Source organism: Dioscorea cayenensis, chromosome 2 (genome assembly GCF_009730915.1).
Source record: "Dioscorea cayenensis subsp. rotundata cultivar TDr96_F1 chromosome 2, TDr96_F1_v2_PseudoChromosome.rev07_lg8_w22 25.fasta, whole genome shotgun sequence".
NCBI classification, from domain to species: Eukaryota; Viridiplantae; Streptophyta; class Magnoliopsida; order Dioscoreales; family Dioscoreaceae; genus Dioscorea; species Dioscorea cayenensis.
The window spans coordinates 21,667,440-21,688,380 of record NC_052472.1 but is presented as its reverse complement, the minus strand read 5'-3'; the positions used below and the strand labels follow the sequence as shown (position 1 = coordinate 21,688,380).

The following is a 20,941-nucleotide window of genomic DNA, read 5'->3' as shown; positions in this document are numbered from 1 at the left end:
TCAACCCAAAAAAAACACATACTTGACCAAAATATGCTAGCCAGCTAATAACCCATGTGAACAAAAGAGATAGAAGACAAGCTACAAAATATTACGATAGCTAGTTCATAGATATGGGTGAATTATCAACATGATAAGACATCGCCCAGTAGGCGTGCAATACATGCACTAACAGACAAGAGAAGCTAGACTTAGCTTCTAAAGCACAAGTTACCTTATGAACATACTTCAACACACTCCCCATGTTCAGAAATTCATCACGCCCAGCCGTCCTCGCAGGTGCTCATGCATAGGACCAGACAACGCCTTTGTTAGCACATCGGCAAGCTGTTCTTTTGTACTGCAGTTAACCATCTTAATCACACTTTCAGCCACAAGATTTCGAATGAAATAATAACGCACGTCAATGTGCTGAGTGGGATTTCTTGCAATGGCTATGGCAGATTGGTTATCACAATAAATCGTGGTACCAATGGGTTGAGAAAGCACCCAAGTCTTCAAGCAAACGACGCATCCAGCCTGCTTGACAGGCAGCTGATGTCGCAGCAATATACTCGGCCTCTGTGCTTGAGAGTGCGATAACCTCTTGCCTTTTGGAGCTCCATGCAACTGCACCTGAACCAAGGTTGAAAACCCAACCCGTTGTGCTTCGTCGGTCATCAACCGAACCACCCCAATCACTATCAACAAATCCTTGAAGCTGAAAATTTTCAACATGGTCATATCTAATTCCCATATTGATGGTTCCAGACAAATAGTGAAGAATCCTTCTTACAGTGCCTATGTGATGCTTTGTAGGCTTCTGCATGAATTTTGATACAAGTCCAACGGCAAACATAAGATCTGGACGTGTATGTGTGAGGAACAAGAGTCCTCCAACCATGCATCAAAACTTTTTCTCATCAGCATTCCCAGAACTGTCATCCAGATGAAGTTTCTCATTAGGATTTAATGGTGCACTATACCCCTTGCTGTTGAACAACCAGAATTTCTTCATAAGGTTTTCTGCATATCTTTTCTGGTGAACGAACACTGAGTCTCTTTGTTGAGAAACCTCTAGACCAAGAAAGTATTGCAATAGTCCTAAATTGGTCATTTCGAAAGTTTTCATCATGTTGTCCTTGAATTCTCTTACTAGTGAAAGCGAGGATCCCATATATAGGATGTCATCCACATAGAGACAGAGAAGAAGAATATTAGAGTTTTGATCAACGTGTTTATACACGGCGAGCTCATTCTGACTCCGAGTAAACCCGAGCTTTGAAAAATAACAATTGATTTTACTATACCAGGCTCGCGGTGCTTGTCGTAGCCCATAGAGTGCCTTCTTGAGTCGGTATACCATTCCTTCTTTACCTGTATGGACATAACTCTCAGGCTGAGTAACATATACTTCAACATGCAAGTCTCCATTCAAGAAGGCAACTTTAACATCCAACTGGAATATCGGCCATTGAGATTGAGCAGCGATAGCAAGAAAAAACCTTACAGTTTCCATCCTTGTAACGGGAGAAAATACCTCATCAAAGTCGACACCATATACTTGAGAATAACCCTTAGCCACCAGTCTGGCTTTTCTCTTGTGAAGAGTTCCATTACTTTGGTACTTTGATTTGAAAATCCATTTCAAACCAATTGGCTTCTTTCCTTCTGGCAATTCGGTGAGAAACCATGTGTCATTCTTCAAAATAGAAGTCATTTCCTCATCCATCGCTGTCTTCCATTCTTCTTGGCCTACAGCATCTTCAAATGAGGTGGGATCACTTACTGCAAAAGCAAAAGAACAAGAGTTATACAACTCCTCCAAAGTTTTATATTTTAAGTTTGAGTCTTCAGATATATCTTCAACAAATGGAGAGTTTTCTGGCTGCACTGAAGATTCTTGAGAATGGTTTTGGATTGCCTCTGATGCTGATGTGTCATCATCACTGTGGTCTTGCTCATCTACATTCGTTGGCACAGCTTATGAAGAAACTTTAGTTCTATTCCAATTACCCCAACTTTTTCCTTCATGGAACGGAACCTCCCTGCTGACTACTACATTTCCATTCAAAGGATTTAGAAGTTTATACCCTTTGGATTCTCCACTGTACCCAATAAACACATGCTTTTCTGACTTCGGGTCAAACTTAGCTCGATGTAGTGGTGCAATGAGAACATAAGCCAAGCATCCGAAAGTTCTTAAATGATCAACAAAGGGTCTCATGCCGAACAAGCCTTTGTAAGGTGTGCAATCATTCAAAGCTCTAGTTGGAGATCGGTTTAAGATATACACAGCTGCAGTGACTGCTTCGCCCCATAGATTTGTTGGTAGGTTTCTTTGTTTCAGCATACATCGGCTCATCTCTACGACAGTTCTATTCTTCCTTTCAGCTATCCCGTTCTATTGTGGCAGGTAAGGAGTGGTGAGTTGCTGCCTTATTCCATGCTCTTCACAGTAGAGTTGGAACTCCTTGGAAATGAATTATCCTCCTCTATCGGTTCTCAAGACTTTTATGGGACGATCAAGTTGCTTCTCTACCAAACTTTTGAAAGTCTTGAAATGATGCAGTGCCTCTGACTTCGCCTGAAGAAAATACACCCACGTGTATCTTGTGCAATCATCAGTAAGAAGCATAAAGTACAAGTTACCTCCCCGGGACTTGGTTTGCATGGGACCACACAAGTCACTGTGAATTAAATCCAAAGGTTGCTCTGCCCTCCTTGCACTTTCGTCAGGAAAAGGAAGACTTGTCTGCTTCCCGTATGCACAATCTTCACATGCACTCCCCGGTGTAATGTCTGGTAGTCCTTGGACAAGTTTTTTTTTTTGGATAATAACTGCAGACTATTATAATTAATATGTCCATACCTTTGATGCCAGAGAGTAGATACATCTGACTTATCCATGACAATGTGGGCAGCTCCAACCTTATCTATAGAGAGAGGAAAGAGCTTGTGCTCCTTCATATGAACCCGAGCAAGAAGTTCATCTGACTTGTTGTCTTTGATTGTGCACGCATGCTTGTCAAAGACAATAGTGCAACTTGAACCAAGCTGTTGGCTGACACTCAATAAGTTATGAGCAAGCATCGGCACATATTGCACATGGTTCAACTCCCTTACTTTCCCGGCTTTTGATCTCAGCCTTACTGTCCCAACTCTAACTACTTTCATTACTCGATTATCTCCAAGGCGAACAGTCTGTTGCACAGATTCATCCAAGGTATGGAAGATACTCTTGATGCCTATCATATGGTTGCTGCATCCACTATCAAGCAACCATACATCTTCTTGCTTTTAAGATGATCCACTCCCCGCCATGAATAAATGGGTCACTTCAGTTTCCTCTTCTACAACATTGACAGCCTTGTCTTTATACCAACATTGTGCTTTATAATGACCAAACTTTTTGCAGTTATAACACTACACGTTGGCTTTGCTTTGTCAGTTTTCATCATGTGGTCCTCTCCATTTGGAGGTTCTCCCTCTCCCTCTTCCTCGAGAACGACCTTTGAAACTTCCACGAGCTCTCCCTCTTCCTACATGCATAGAAGGATTAGTTAATGTGGTATCTGGCTTGATATGAAAAGCCTTCTCTTCAACTTGGTCTGGATCCATGTCAAGCCTGCCTTCATGTCCTTTTAAGGATCCACTCAGTTCTTTAACACCGAGTGCAGAGAGATCTTTTGCTTCTATGATTGATGAGACGACATGGCAGAACTTGGGAGTGAGGCTTCTAAGAATTTTTTCGACCACCGTTTGCTCATTGAGCTCTTCTCCGAGAGCCCTGATGTGGTACACCAACGTTAGCACCCTACTAACATAATCTTGAATGGATTCTCCACTCTTCATGTGGGCAGTCTCAAATTCTTGACGATAGGCATAGAGCCTTGCAGCTGCACTCTTAGTACAACCTTGGTACTTTTTCTTCAAAATATCCCAAGCCTTCTTAGCATTTCGAGTTTGAGAAATCCTGATGAGAGTCTTCTCATCTAAGGCTTACTGTATAATACACAGAGCCTTTGCATTCTTCTTGATGCTCTCGTTCAGCCGGTGTTTGTCATCTTCTTTTTCATCATACCCGTTCTCCATGAGGCCCCATAGATCGCGAGAAAGAAGTATTGTCTCCATCTTCAAGCTCCAGAGGTTATAATTATCCCCATTGAAGTAAGGAACATTGGTTTGAGACGAGCTTCCTGAGCTGCTGCCAATACCGGCCATCTAAAGGGAGAAGAAGACCCACTTTGTCTCTGATACCACTATTAGTGATAAACTTATAATAACTTGTATATTAGAGCTGGAGAAAGCCAACAAAAGTCTCTGATTCATTAACCCAAAAAAAAAAACACATACTTATACTGACCAAGATATGCTAGCCAGCTAATAACCCATGTGAACAAAAGAGATAGAAGACAAAAGCTACACAATAGTACGATAGCTAGTTCATAGATATGGGTGAATTATCAACATGATAAGACATCACCCTGTAGGCGTGCAATACATGCACTAATAGACAAGAGAAGCTAGACTTAGCTTCTAAAGCACAAGTCACCTTCTAAACATACTTCAACATTCATTCTAATGAAAGTTCTTCTTTCTCTCTTGTTCTAGTTCTTGTCTCTTGTTATTTCTTCTTGGATGTGTTGAAGTTCTTCTAGTAACAGCTGTAAATCAACGTGGTATTAGGGTAGTTATGTTGATTTTTCAGCATTCTGTCGGGTTTTCATCAAACTTTGGTGTTTACTATTGATTTTTCAGCATTCTCTTACACCCAACATTTGGTATCTGAGCTATTAGATCTAAAGGACTTGTGGATGATCAATATAGCTACTAGCAATACGTCCGCTCTTTCACCCCCAGTTTTCAATGGTGAAGACTGTCAAGTTTGGGCTATTAAAATAAAAGCTTATTTGAAGGGGCTTGGTTTGTGGCAATCAGTTGAAGATGAGAGGAGCCACTACAAGAAAAACAGGAATTTGGCACGGTAGATTTCGTACGGATTTTGGCCAAAAAACCGTGGCAAACTGATGTTGGCACGAATTTTGGCACGGAAATATAACCGCACCTATAGCATGCGTGACAAATATAATTTGTCATAGAATAGTAAAACTGTGCCAAATTTTGTCACGCTTTAACTAAACTGTGCCAATTTTGTCACGGTTTTAGGCATAGTTGTTTGATACTATTTTTGGCACAGTTTTATTTTGTCACGGTTTTTTGTCACCGGTTTTGGCACAGTTTTATTTGTCACATTTTTTGACACTGTTTTGTCACAGTTTTTGGCACGGTTGTGTTTTGGCATGGTTTTTGGCACGATTTAGTTGGTACAGTTTTTGGCACGGTTTTATGTTGTCACGGTGTTTGGCACGATTTATTTGGGACCTTTGTTGGCACGGTTTTGTTTTGTCACGATTTATTTGTGACCTTTGTTGGCACGGTTTTGTTTTGTCACGATTTTGTTTTGTCACGGTTTTTGGTACAGTTTATTTGGTATTTTTTTGGAACATTTTTTCTTTGTCACGATTTTTGTCACTGTTTATACTGTCAATTTTGTCATGGTTTTGGGCACATATACAATTTTTAGCACATTTTTTGTCACGTTTTTTAGCACAGTTTTAAATTTAGTAAGGATATTGGCATGGTTTTTGTCACGAAATTTGGAACAATTTTCTTTAAAAAAATTTATAAATAGATTTATTTAATAATAGAACCTGCATTTAATTTCATCAAAATATATATTGCAATATTTGTAAAATAAGCAAAATTGTTATTACAATCATAGCATGATAATAATAAGGTCCAATCTATATAAATCCACAAAACTCTTAACATAAACAATGTATATTAATATTATAAAAAATCCTACACATCATCCTCCATATCTTCAAGAGAATTATTGGTAGACGGAGAAATACGAACTCTCTTTGGCATTGGAGAGTGCTCATCGGCATGTGTCTGTGACTCTCCTGTCGGTGCTCGAGGGGCATGTGGCATATGAGCAAAAATAGACATGCTAGAAAGGTCAATACCTTGGCCACGAAGTGCGGCAAGCAATGATGATTCAAATAACTCTCGACGAGTTGACTCAACTTGTAACCGATCATCAGCCTCAACACGAGCCCTGGCAAGCTCTTCCTCCAATTCCTTAACTTTGTTGCGAAGTTGTTCATTTGATTCAGAAGATCCCAAGCGTGGCTTGTAAGTGGATGAAGACATCTGCCTAACAATATTATCTTTTCCTATCATTCTCTTACGATTCCCAATGGCTATCTCATCCCATAATTCATCTTGGTTAATAGAATTCTCATCCACCCCTTGACTGCATTTATCAACTAGTGCTTTGTCAAATTCCTCCTGCATCCATTAAAAAATAAAAACCATAAAGGCATTGGATAGTTTGATACGTCCAATTAGTGCAGCTGCAAGTCAAATTATGTTTGCCATCATATTGAACATTAGTCTTAATTAGAAATACTTGGGATTCCTCAGTACTTTACTAGGAAGAAAAAGTCAAATATTGGAAGTTATGAAGCAGATAAATTATCATCTAGGAAAGACCAGTACAGATAAACAAGGCTGATAGCTTCCAAAATCCTCACTAATATCTAGATGGGCCAAGGATAGTCCTGCATTGAAGCTAGCATCCATTCCAAACTCAATATTAAATAATCCCTCCACTCAAGAATTTCTTTTAAATAAGACTATCCTTTTAAAAGCACCACTAGCCTCTTTCATTGCAAAACAAAATGCACTGATGAATAGCCCTCTTACAGTTAATCTCAATAAATCAAAAATATCATCACAAGCTCATGACTATATTCTAGTATAGAATAAAATAAAAATAAAAATAAAGGTTGTGTTTCGCCTACATTAGAATATTACAAAATTAATCTGCAGCAATCAGATAACAATGAACAGAACACCAGCAAAATCTAAAAGGGATTGAGGCCAATTAAGGAAAATAATTAATTGACTCATCCTATCATCAGTCTAAACTTCATCCCAATCAATACCTTGATTTCTTTGAATGGAATCAAAAGGCCCTTTGCAAGCTTTGAATCAAGCCCTAGTAACTTCTCAGCATACCTAGCGTGAAGTTCTGGTTCGTGGCCACAAGAACAAACATAGCATAGATTCAAGAACACAAAATAGACAAAAAACAGAACAAACACAACACAGATTCAAGAACAAACATAGCACAGGTAAAAACAAGTACCTGGAGCATCTGACCTCGGCTACTGATCGTGCAAGGCAACGCCCCTCATTGTTCCTTGGTACCTTCTTATCTGTGATGATGGGGGGCTTTGGCTTGTTCTTAGACCCCGCCGGACGTCCACAGGGGCGGCGAGTCGGTACCGCCAAGGTTTAAGGCTCGTAGGCTTTGGCGCTAGCTTCCTTTCCCATTGTCGAGGTTGAAGGCTCGTCGAATGGGCACTTGGGTTGGTCGGCAGGTGGTGAGTGGGAGGAGAAGAAGACGAATGTAGCGAGATGGCGCCGGAGGTTCAGCTCGGGAGGCAAAACCCCAGCGCGAACTAGAACTAGGGTTAGAAAATTTTGAGATTTGGTGGGCAGTAAAGACTGAGAATTTTTGAGCGGGTTGGGAAAAATGGAAAACTAAAACTATGGTTTTCCCAAAAGAATGAAAAGCCTTAAATTATTATTACTATTATTATTATAAATATATATAATAATAATTTATTTATTCTTTAATAATTAAATAGAGTAAAATTATTATGTAATTATTATAAATAAAGTATAATTATTATAAATATAGAATATCATGTGTATGGGTAATTAAATTATGCTACCAAATTCTCGTATATTTTTGTGAAGAATAGTAGAGATTTTGTAAGAAAATATTATGCAAAAAAATTAAGTTTTTTTTTATTGAGGGTACATAATTATTATCAAAAGAGTAAAATTATTATGTAATTATTATAAATAAAGTATAATTATTATAAATATAGAATATCATGTGTATGGGTAATTAAATTATGCTACCAAATTCTCATATATTTTTGTGAAGAATTGTAGAGATTTGTAAGAAAATATTATGCAAGGAAAAAAATTTAAGTTTTTTTATTTGGTACATAATTATTATCAAAAGAGTAAAATTATTATGTAATTATTATAAATAAAGTATAATTATTATAAATATAGAATATTATTATAAGTTTTTTATTGTGGGTACGTAATTATTATCAAAAGAAAAAATTATTATGTAATTATTATAAATAAAATATAATTATTATGAATATAGAATATTATGTGTATGGGTAATTAAATTATGCTACCAAATTTTAATATATTTTTGTGAAGAATAGTAGAGATTTTGTAAGAAAATATTATGCAAAAAAAAATTAAGTTTTTTTTATTGTGGGTACATAATTATTATCAAAATAGTAAAATTACTATGTAATTATTATAAATAGAGTAAAAGTATTATAAACCATGCCAAAAACAGTGCCAAATGTAGTTCATGTCATTTGGCACGATTGTTGTCACGATTTAGGCTCGTTCGTGCCAAACACCGTGACAAATAAAGGGATGATGTGTTTGTCACGGTTTTTGGCACGGGCAAGCCTAAATCGTGCCAACAACCATGCCAAATGCATGAACTACATTTTGCACTGCTTTTGGCACAATTAATGCTTAACCGTGCCAAAACCGTGACAAACATATCATCTCTTTATTTGTCACGGTGTTTGGCACGGACGAGCCTAAATCGTGCCAATAACCGTGCCAAATGACATGAACTTATTTGACACAGTTTGTGGCACGCTTAAGGCTTGATCGTGCCAAAAACTGTGACAAACACATCATCCCTTTATTTGTCACGGTTTTGGGCACGGTCAAGCCTTAAGCGTGCGAATAACAGTGCCCAATGCTATGAACTTATTTGGCATGGTATTTGGCACGGCTTAGGCTAGCCCGAGCCAAATACCGTGACAAATAAAGGGATGATATGTTTGTCACAGTTTTAGGCACGGTTGAGCCATAATCATGCCAAAATCCGTGCCAAATGCTTGATGTTTGTCACTGTTAAGCCTTTACCGTGCCAAAAACTATGAGAACAAAAGGATTGTTGTGTTTGTCACAGTTTTTTGCACGGTATTGGCACGGGTTTTTTTTTTAAATTTTAGAAGAAAACATAAATGATGCTAAATACCGTGACAAAATTGTCACGATTTATGAACCGTGCCAAATACCGTGACACTTTTTCACTGCCTTTGGGTTTGGTGCCAATTTCCGTGACAAATTTGCCACCGAATCAGAACCGTGACAAATAAATCATGCCAAATTCATGTTTTTCTTGTAGTGAGTATACAACCTTTAGGAGACAATCCGACACTTAGTCAAAGAAGAGCTCATACTGAGGAAGAAGCAAAAGCTCCAAGGGCCTTATCTTTTATTCATGCTACTATCTTAGAATTGATTTTCACAAGAACCATGACTTGTGAAATAGTCAAGCTTAGGACGTTTAAAAGAACTATATCAAGGCCCAAAGACTTCACTATTCCTTATTCTATATATGCACATGACACTTTGTTATCATATCTAATATGTGACTTTTTTTAGTTTGAACACCCTCCCTCGAGTTCAACTCGGTTGTTTTCCTATTCAAACTTGAACTTGCTTCGACTTGTACACCACTTATGTCTTACAGGTTCCCCTCACATGGACTTGTACACCACTTGTTTCTTAGAGGTCCTATATCTCTTTTTTTTTATTGGGTTACACTATATTTTCAAGATCTTACTATGCTGTGAGGTTGTTGTGTCTCTTATACCATGTTAGAATTTATAACTGTATGAGTGGACCCTATATTGGGAAATGTGGACTAGTGTTCATGTGAATTTATAAACTTGGAATGGGCTACTTGTCAAAAAGCCTCAAGGCCCAATGATTTAATCATTCCTTATTCTATATATGACACTTTGTTATTCCATCCAATGTGGGACTATTTTTAGTTCCAACAGATTTCAAAAAGTGTGTTTCTCTCTAGCACAACGTACCCAAGAGATTTGGAGTGAACTTGAGGATAGATTTGACTTTCAAATGGAGCTCGAAGGTATGATGTTCAGAAGGTGAAAGTTCAGTTGCAACATATTATATCAAGATCAAGAAAAATGGGGGATAGATTGCAGTCTTTATGGTTGTTACCACCTTGTTTTGTGGTTCGGCACAAATCTTGTAGAAATTTGAAGAAAAAAGGTTGATTTAGTTTCTCATGGGTCTTAATGAGTAATGTACTATAGTATGAAGAAATATTTTTTATGATGAAACCTCTTACCTCAAGTGGCATAAGCTTATTCCCTTCTTATTCAAGATGAAAACTAGAGGGAAACCTCTTCACAATTTTTGGGAGACTCAACATCTATGAATATTAAGGTTTCTCATAATACACATAGAGGTGGAAATTAGATGGGAAGAGGAGATGCGAGAGAAGAAAGGATCGGTTTTGTGATTTTTGTAAGAAGCCTGGACATGTGAACAAAAAATGTTTTAAGATACATGCATGGCTATCCTGTGACTAATGTTCAATGAGAGAGCTCAAATGTTAACATATCTAATGATGTTCTAAATACAGCACATATTCTAGAACTTACCAACTCATAGTACCACAAATTGAAAAACTTCTTGAATTAGAATTTAACGAAAGATAATTCTACAAAATTTACTAGTTCAGCTAACTTTGCTGGTACAATCCTCAAAACTTTACATGATTCATGCCTTTCTGGTAATTATAGTATGCAATTATTTTCTTCCTCATTATCTTGTCAAGATTTCTAGATATTGGATTATGGTGCCAATAATCATGGGAGTAGGCACAAGTTTGGAGTTGTCAAGATAAGTTCAAGTGAGAAGATCTTTGGTGTACATGGTTTGGGTGAGAGATAGACTATTTGGTGTGAATGTATCTTTAATGGCAAGAAAATAATGTAGAGAGCAAAGGTCTTTCAGGGAAAAAGTGGCATTCAAGTCACTAATAAAAGAAGGAAGAAAATATTGTGAAAAACATGTAACCAAGATATCATCCACATAGACTAAAAGAAAGAGGGGAGTGGTGTGAATGAAAAGAGAGGTATTAGATTTCGAGGGGGTGAAGTTTAGATCTAGAAGTTTGTGAGTTAGTCTATGAAACCAAGTGTGAGGAGCTTGTTTGAGACCATAAAGAGTTTTGTGGAGGAGACAAACATAATGAGGGTTATAAGGATCAATAAAACCAAGTAGTTGACTCATATAGACTGGTTCATGAAGGTTACAATGAAGAAAGACATTATTAACATTAAGTTGTCTGACTAGCCAACTTTTTGTGAGTGATGGGTTAATGTGAATGGTTGTAGGATTGACAACAAGACTAAAATTATTGGTATAGCCAATACCAGGTGATTGATGGTAACCTCTAGCAACTACACACGCTTTGTAATGGTCTAGAGAACCATCAGGTTTACATTTTGTACGAAACCCCCATTTGCAACCAACGATCTTGGCATTAGATGGGGTAGGTATAAGTCTCCAATGAGGGAATTTCTTTGCTTAAGTGTGGGAAGTTGGATCAGGATAATGAGAGGAAGGTGTAGTAGTATAAAAAGTGATGTAATCAGAAAGCATATGTGGGACATAGGTATTATCACAAGTGCGAGTTATCATAGGATGATGAGGGATAGATGGAATAGGTGGTGGTAGTGCTGCAAACGAGCGGAGCTTGACCATGATCAAGCTTGGTTTAGCACTATTTTAACCGAGCTTGAGCCAAGCTCGAGGCTTCTTTAATCAAGCCCGAGTTAAGCTCGACCCTGTTCCGATATTCATGAAATTCTAAGTCTTAGACTCGGCTCATTAGCTTGGTAAATATTGGCCATTTTTTCATAAATAATGGATTATTATTATTATTATTTTAAAAATAATATTAAACCTTCTTATAATAAAAATTATAAACTAATCTTATATTTTACTTAAATATATACTAAATTGATGAGTAATATTTTTGTAACATATTATTATTACTGATCTCATCAACAACCATTTTACATTTCTATAAACAATTCTATAAATTAATGAGCATATTAATGATACTATAAACAATATTAGTAATGATTCTTATATATGCGGTTTTTTAATGATTCTTTTAAATGAGCTTGTATTAATACTATAAATGAGCTGTTCATGAGTCTTAACAAGTCAAGCTTAGTGGTGTTCAAGCTCCACTTATTTACCTAACTATGAGCTTAGAACTCGCACTCAAAAATCACTCATTTACCTTAATAAGCAATGGAGCTGAGCTCTAATGAGTCGAGCCTTCAAACTTTCAATGAATGTATCAATTCATTTGCAGCCCTACTTGAGAAAAAAATGCACATTTGACAGGCTCGTTTAGCGGGCTCCCTAGGAGGCTCATTATTATAATTGTTTAACATACTCATTAGTAGGGTCGTAAAAGCTCTCAAAAGCAAGGGGCAAGTTATTACAAAAACAAAAAAATGTAGCACTGTAGTAACAAAGAGCCACACCGGTAGCTCCAGTGCAATAAAATCCAAAGTTCCCTAACAAAAAGACTACAAAAATGGAAGACAATTGAAAATAAAGTATGGTCCATATGGAGTGTTAGATTTGAAGAAGAAGAGTAACAACAACCCAAGGCTAGGAAGGAGAGTTTTTAACAATTGAATTTCATATTATAATTTCCTTTTCTTGCTCATTCTTTGTGTATTCTCAAAGATGTATTACTTTTTTTTATTAGACTCCTTGTTTTAGAACTTATGGATTGCTAAACTTCTTTCCTAAAGGATAATGTAACTTTACAAACTATATAATCTTAAATGTTTATTCTTTTTTACATTCTCAAAAGATTCAGATGTACTAGCCATAGGTTAATGATCAGATTTAATACTTATATATGAAAGGTAGTCTTAGGTTAGATTTTAGAACATAGAGAACATAGAGCCATAAGACCTATGATCTATTGGAAGCCTCTTAAACGAGAGCTAAGAACTTAAATGAATTCTTAAATATTGAATTTAGATAGGGATATTAAATTCATGTTTGAGAGTTGTTAGTTTTGGTAGGTGTATTGTGGGATGAGAATTCACTCAATTTCTGCATGCAAGCACTCACACAATCATACACAAACTAAAAGAAAAAGGAGGCACACAAAATTGGTAACCCAGTTAGTTACAACGCTTGCCTACGTCTGGGGCCCAATCTTGGAGATAAAATTCCACTAAAATAGAGGGAAATAAACATGAGTACAACACTGTCACTCATTGTTATAACCATTATTCACTATAGCAGCTTTGGCACTGTAGCAGTATGTCACCGTAGCATTCCCGAGGTTACTGTAGCACCAAAAATCTTTGGTCTTTTCTTGTATTTCTTTGGTCCAAATTAAAGCCCAGAACATTAGGAATTTATTGGTAACCTATAAATCAAGTTTTCAGTCAACCCTAGGATCGATTTAGGGTTGTTTGATAGAAGTCAAACTTGGGTTTCTCGTTTGGCTTTCATATTAATATTTGTTATGTTTTGTTGTGTTTTGGCAAGGAGGTGAAGCGTTTGCTTGAGACAAAGATCAGGTAGAGGATTAGTATTTGGGAAAGTGGTATCATCAAAATTGTGAGTGGGATTAATTATGCATAATTCTACTAGGAGAATACCTATAATTATTCTATATTGCGAAGTAAAGTTTTATTTTCTTCTATGCTTAAATCAAGGTTTTGATTGACTTAAATTGAGTTTATTTAGTGATGTTTCATACTTGAAAAGCATTATTGTTCAAAGGAAAGGATTTTTGGATTGTTACAAGATTCGTAAGTTGTGCGTTGATTTATGTCAAAATCTTTGGATATGCTTGTATTTATCATTTCCGTATGGAAATGACAAATATTTTGGATATTGATTTTTATCCTAGTTATGGACTCCTCGTTGCAAGATGTATGTTTGTATTACTTGGTTGGTAACATCCTACTACAGTAGGTGGTTTTCACGGCCAGCTTGTTGAGGTGGCGTCGAAGACCGACAGACTTATTTGCCCTGTTCAGGTGAGAGTATAGAGCCCTGACTGGATGTTCATCGGGAAGCCAGGGTCACCACACGGTGGACCGATGGTCAACATTAAGGACATGAGTTCCTTGATGGCTCTAAACCTAGCTGCGGCCATGGTGAAGGTTTAGAGAGATTTTTAAACCATGTTGCGTTCCGTTTGTAGTGTTATATTAAATTTGTGGTTTTAACGGTGAGTATCTATTTTATGGATTTTGATACTCGTATTATATAGTTGTTATAAGTGGAACTATTATGATCCATTTGCATTATTATAAAAGTTTGGTTTGATGTTGAACTTGTTTTGTAGTACAAACACTGTATTTGATCTTTCATGGATTTGTTGTTGTAAAACCCTAGTTGGGGTAAAAAGGCTTTCTTGACACTATCTTTTGTTATATTGAATTGATGATTTCTGTTATATTTATCTATGTTCTAAATTGTTGGTATTATTAGTAAAGCATTATTTCGGTGAGTTATATTGTGTATTTTGGTATATTCTTATAGTATTGTGTAAACCCACTCATTAAGTGACGTAGGTTGCTCAACCCTCTTTTTCTCCCCAGGCTTTTGTAGGCAGTAATGCGGTATTAATGCGGTGTGCTGGGCATCCACTGTCTGTTTTCATTCAGTACCACGTTCATGTACGTTATCCTTGAGCACGTATATGTTATAGTCGAGCATGGATACATTAGTGTGTTTGAAACTCTAAAAGCATGGTTTGTATATTTGTCTAAATTCTTGAAAACTTCATTGTACTTGTGATCAGTGCAGTTCTTGAACTCTATTATCAGGTCTTGTGGTTGATGCTTCCATTGCGTACCTTTGACTTTCCCTATTTTGTAATTGTTGTTTAAGGTTGTTGATTCTCGGTGTTTTGTCAGCCTTGCTGCAACTCGAGGGTTGAGTGGCGGAGTGTCCCTCCTCGGGATCGTCACGGTGGTTGTCACGTCCCGGGGGTCAGCAGGTCAGGGCATGACGCTCATCCTCACAAAGGCAAACAAAAACCCTCTCTAGATTATCCGATACCCACTCATTCTTACCCACACATTGGGTGTCTAAGTGGTTCATCCTAAATCTCAAAGCATGGTCTCTTGTATAGACGTCTCCACATCCCAATTATACCATATACCTCTTTTAGAATATTCGTGGCTCCTAATTTTGACACTTTCAAAACTTAGACGTTACAACTTCTGTTGTAACCAAGCTTGTAACATGGGCCCACCTGCTAATCTTGACTAAGTCACATCTACTGTTACAACTCGACCTGCAAATGTCTCTAATCCTCCTGACTGTGTTTAAGACAGAGTTTATGTAGTTGAATCATCCTGATCTCAACTTTCCAGCAACTTGCTCGCCTCTTCAGGTCTACTCTCACAAGAGTCACACCCTATATGGCACATATCAATCATACCAAAGACATTATTAAGTTTTATCTTCTATTTATCCAAGCTTAGTTCTTCAATCTTCTCCATATATGATAATGTCTTTAAATAGATCCGCCCATAAATAGCTTATCTCTAATTTAGAAATTATGTTTTCATTTGGCTCCTCAACAAAATTGGCCTCCAAGGTAGTTGAACATAAGCTTGATTCACTTGCCAAATATAGATGTGTCTCCATTTAGCTTTGTTCTTCACATGTAACTTGCACTTCAAGAGAGACCCTCTAAATTGATTGTCTTGCTAAAAAATAGTTCTTCTAAAGATAGCTCTTACCTTAACGATGATACTTCTCCATTGCCATGTCATCTTGGCACATCATCTTTTGCCACATCATCCTTGGTGCCATATTATTATACTTTGCCACGTCACCGTTGACACTTGTCAAATGATGCCAAATATAAAACCAAGTTCTAATAAGAGTAACTTCAACTAACACTCGGCAAAGGAATTTAAAGAATTAAGAGTTCTTGGCTTTTAGAATTAGAGGTAATCAATTTTAGAAGAATTAACAAGATTGATTATGAATTTGTATAGTAAAGTCATTTTTCTAAGGCTGCATATCTAGTTCCTACATACCTAGATAGTTTCTATATAGTAATATACCTCTTCTTAATTAGCATTTTTGATATTATTTTCATCATTTAATATGCATCTGATGACCGAAATTTTTAAATAAAATTGAGTTAATAAAATAGCATCACTTAAGTATAAATTAAGCCCTAGTCCTACAGGAAGATATCTGTATTTCCATCATCCATATATATTAAAACTTGACACTGCCATTTAATAGTAATTTAAATCATAAACGCCTCTAGAATATCTTCGCGGAGAGATGCGGAGCCTTGCAAACCATAACAAGTGGTGGTTATGAACGTTGCTAGGTTTTTCTAATTAATCTTTATGTGTATATACTACGACAAAAAAGGGTTATTGTGACATTTGTTATGTCTTAAAATAACAAAAAACCATTAGAGTAACTCTATACCAACTTTTGTATCAAATATCGATTATATGTTACAATTGCCACAGTCGGAATACTTTGTTATGACATTTCAAAAAAAACTTCAGTACCTATATATTCCGACATTTATTGTTATATTTTGCCAACATTTGTAAACAATTTCAATATGGATTTTATTCCAATAATTGTATGTGGCTTGAGCAACGTTTTTTTTTTCATTTTCTGCAACATTTGCAAATATCGCTATAAGTTTTTATCACATCAATTTTGAAATATTGCAACATTTATAATTGTTGTTATATGGATTATATAGTAACATTTGTTAAAGGTCTCTTAAATTACTTATATCGACATTTTGCAAACATTGGTTTAACAAAATAGCAATTACAAAGACCAATTTTAGGGATATTTGTAAATATTGTTGGTAGAAGTTATTCATGGTATCTAATTTTAAAATTTAATATCATTTATTAAATTTGTTAATTGTATCTCAAAAGTCTTATATTGGCATTTCATAATTGTTGTTTTAATGTATAGTATTTGTGGAACAACGAAATGCAACTTTCGCTATTGTTGGAAAAATAGTGTATAATGCAACTTTCAAATGCAGGATATTTTGGAGAGAGTAATGCTATATGGGGCGAAGCAGTCACACGACCCAGCCACACGAATGACGTGGCTGGGTCACGTGGCTGCTCCTCTCTCTCAATTCACTTTTAATTTTTTTATTTAAAAGTATTAAAATTGAAGATAAAATGAAATCTTGATTTTAAAAAATTTAAAGGTAAAGATAAAATAAAATCTTGTGTGCCCTAGTTCTCATATTTTTTAGCTCTCGTCGTCGCCGCTCCCTCTATACCTGATTTCAAGGCGAGCAGTCACCCAGCTGATGTGCCCCCATCTCGGCAGTCACACGACCCAGCCACACGGTGATGCAGGAGAGAGAGAGGAGGGAGTGAGCGGCGGGAGGGGTCAGTGGGGGCTGCTCACCTTGAAATCGGGTATAGAGGGAGGCGGCGGCGAGAGCTAAAAATCGAGCTAGGGCACTAGGGTTTTTATCTTTACCTAAATTTTTCAAAATCAGATTTCATTTTATCTTCAGTGTACTCTAAATAAAAAAATTAAAAGTGAATGAGAAGCGACCACGTGACCCGACTGCGTCGTGTCTGGTCGTCGTCTCTGCCCCTATGATACTCTTTTGGAGATTCTCATTATGATAACAGTTTTGAAGATTTGGTTGGAATGAACTAACCACATCACCAATAATTAATTGTTTCAACTCACCCTTGTTCATTGTTATTAAACTTGATATTATACTTATGTGTTGATTAATTATCTATAGCTCTGGACATGAACGAAATAAGTAAAAAACTTTTGTATTTATTATTAAGCATAGTTTTCACTTCCTCGGCTCTTTCTTCTGGTCTTGGTGAGTTTGTAAGCATGATCATGGATCCAAAAAATAGAGCTTCATGAATGGCTGAGTCGCCTCAGTATATATCATGATCCATTCACCTACTAGTTTTTTTTGGATCTTTTCCTAAATGTTTTTTTGCATTCTTATCTTGTGATCCAATAACATAATCACTCATAATGGTTATATAAGATATTTGCATATGTTTTTTTTTAATATATTTTGTGATTAACTTATCCATGTTTTTCAAAAAAAATAAAATAAAATAAAATAAAATACAAATGTTTTATATTAAAGTTGTAATTAAATTATCCTTCCATAATTTTTTATCTTATCATGGTAATTTCATTTTGACTGAGTAGAAGATGCATAACCCATATAATTGGATGAGATGGCAGTGTCTATTCACAATTTTAATTGGGTAAACTACACAGATAGTCCCTAAGCTATGGGGGTTGTTCCTATTTTGGTTATTAAACTTTAAAAAATTTCAATTAAATCTCTAAACTATCTATTTCCTTTCAATCAAGTCCGTATAACGAACGGTGTTAATGACAAGCTGGCGTGGCTAGCCATGTCATTTTCCAATTTCACATCAACTGGTCTGAATGCCTCACGTCTTCTCTTCCATGTTCTTTTCTCTCTATAGTAGTGAAACACTCATTTCTATCAATTTAAACCTCAAAACCCTAATCTTTTTTCCAATCTTTCCAACAACCATGATGCTAGGTGAGGAAGGAAGTGAGCTATTGAAGAAGAAAGTGAAGGAAAGAATGTAAACTAGTAAATAAGAGGACTATTGTTTAGTATGAATAACAGGGCCGAATGTAAACTAGTAAGTCATTTTCTCTTATATTTAGTTTGGATCTATGTATGAATGAGACATATACAAAAGGACAAATATGATTGAGAATGTAGCACAAACGAGTCCAGTAACCTTTTAGGAAGTGAAAAAAAAATCTTAAAATAATACTATCAGACATGCAATCATTTTACAAATAATTTTGAAGCCCAAGCTATCTGTCTTCAAGTTTAGATTCTTCTCCATTGGTTTCTATAGCACTTCACCTTGTTCTTGCAGGTTTTTAAAACAACTTTATAGAAAGCAACACTGAAATCAAACACCAATGTTATTCTAGGGCAGGGAAATAGAAAATGATGTGCTTCAGGAAAGGGCACCTACCTCAATATTATTCTCCTCCATGTGGCCACTACGGTGATTGCTCAATCTCTTGCCTAGCGACATGATCATCAAGTTCTTCGTGGATGAAGGAAAGGGAAAGTGAGAAGTTTAGGAAAGTAAACAAAATTTCACTGTATAGGTAAACGAAAAAAAGCCATGTGGCATTTTAGACAAGATGACATGGAAAGTTGCCAATGATGTGGCGATCGAGCCACGTCAGTTTGTCATTAACGCCGTTAGCCAGAAGGACTTAATTGGAAGGAAATATATAGTTTAGGGACGAAATTAAAATATTTTAAAGTCCAGTGACCAAAATAAGAACAACCCTCTAGTTTAGGGACTATCTGAGTAGTTTACCCATTTTACTTTATCTCTATTGGCCAAGCAAGTACAGAGAATCATCACTAAACTTGAATCAATGGTGGCCAAGATCTTTAAAGCAAGATACTTCCCACAACAATCTTTTTGGGAGTTATTTATGTGATAAAAGTCTAGCTTCGTATAGCAAAGTATCATGGCTAGGTAGGCCTTGATGTGAAATGTTGTTGGCATGTGGGAAATGATTCGTCTATCTCAGTTTCTAAAGATCATCCATGGCTTCTAGATGTTACTAATCCTAGAATTACTATTGTCTTGCCTTATGAGTTGCCAGAGATCAGAGTTTATGAGCTTATTCTTGATGATGGCCATTGGAGCAAGGTGGTATTAGAAAACTTGTTCTATGATTGTGACTGCGCTCTTAAGTTATAGTTTCCTAACAAAAAGGGAGACTTTAAGGTAAAAAGAGTTTATAAATTACATAGCCCCCCCTGCGGGCAATCAAAACCTGACGTCCCCTTCAAGCTCCAACACGAAGCTAGCTAGCTCTGAGCGCCAGGGTTTGACTTCATATGGAGGTCCATGCCGACACCCATGCATAGGCCAAAGAGACCCTAGCGTGAAGCCAGTCAGCCTCCCCTAGATCACTCCACCAGGGCCCCACATTGACTGATATTAATGAAAACATCGATGTTGTGCACACAAAGGTGAGATTCACACCCCAAAAGACCGGTCTAATAGTGAGAGTTAACCCTACCCTTATAAGCACATGGCCACTCTCTTAATTAGCCGATGTGGGACCATACGTGGGTTCATTAAAAAAGCATTGATGATGCTATTGTCTGTGGTATAACTGCAATAATAGAGCCATGCCCTGTGGGTTGGGAAATTCAAATCATCAGAGGCCATGCTTACTTTAGCTTGGAAAATGTCATCTCAATGGCAAAAAGCTAGGAAACAGATTAATAGCAATTAAGCATTTGAGGCAACCTCTGCTGTGATCAACTGAACAAAACCTACACCAGATTTAGTGAAGATAAATACTGATGTTACAGTGATGACCAATGCAAACAAGGGTGGTGTAGGTTGGGGTGATCAAAGACACCACTGGAGCTTTCATTGTTGGTGGTGTACAACTTTTATCAAATATTTTTTTATCCGCTAGTGGCATAATGTATTGGAGTGAGAGGCTCTTATTAGTTAGCATTTTGATAAGGTGATTGTTGAAATTAATGGACTCTCATATTACTAGCTTAAAATGGGGTATTGTTATTGATGACTGAAGCGATCTAGATCTAGTCAAGAGTTTCCAATATTTAGGTTTCCCCTTTGTTAAAAGATCAATGATAATAACAAAGGTTTCTATTTTTATACTTGATCTTTGTTTTTGAGAACGTAATCCTCACATGTTTTTTTTTAGTGTTTTAGAGGTTGATTTCCTGGAATGAAACTATGAAAGTATACTTTTTTTAATTAAAAAAAATAAAAACATTACATATAACTATCGTACTCTATAAAGAAAAAAATCACAAGCTCAAATTTTTTAATCAAAAGAAAATGAGTAACATGGGTTGTGTTTCATTATAATTATCCGC

General features: G+C 36.4%; 1 protein-coding gene across 1 annotated transcript; it reads right to left on the bottom strand.

Annotated features, from left to right (window-relative positions):
- Nucleotides 1-246: 246 nt before the first annotated feature.
- Nucleotides 247-883, bottom strand: LOC120274833 (secreted RxLR effector protein 161-like). The gene is made up of 2 exons (XM_039281375.1): nucleotides 471-883; nucleotides 247-340 (listed from the first exon to the last, which is right to left on the bottom strand). Exons 1-2 carry the CDS (start codon nucleotides 881-883, stop codon nucleotides 247-249), a joined length of 507 nt encoding a protein of 168 aa, XP_039137309.1.
- Between the last annotated feature and the right edge of the window lie 20,058 nt (nucleotides 884-20,941).

What these genes read in the sequence shown, in the direction of transcription:
- LOC120274833 (XM_039281375.1), bottom strand. Translation starts at nt 883, where the DNA reads ATGGTTGGAGGACTCTTGTTCCTCACACATACACGTCCAGATCTTATG. An exon ending in GGTGCTTTCTCAACCCATTG is followed by an intron (nt 341 to 470) that starts GTACCACGATTT and finishes GGTTAACTGCAG; the next exon opens with TACAAAAGAACAGCTTGCCG.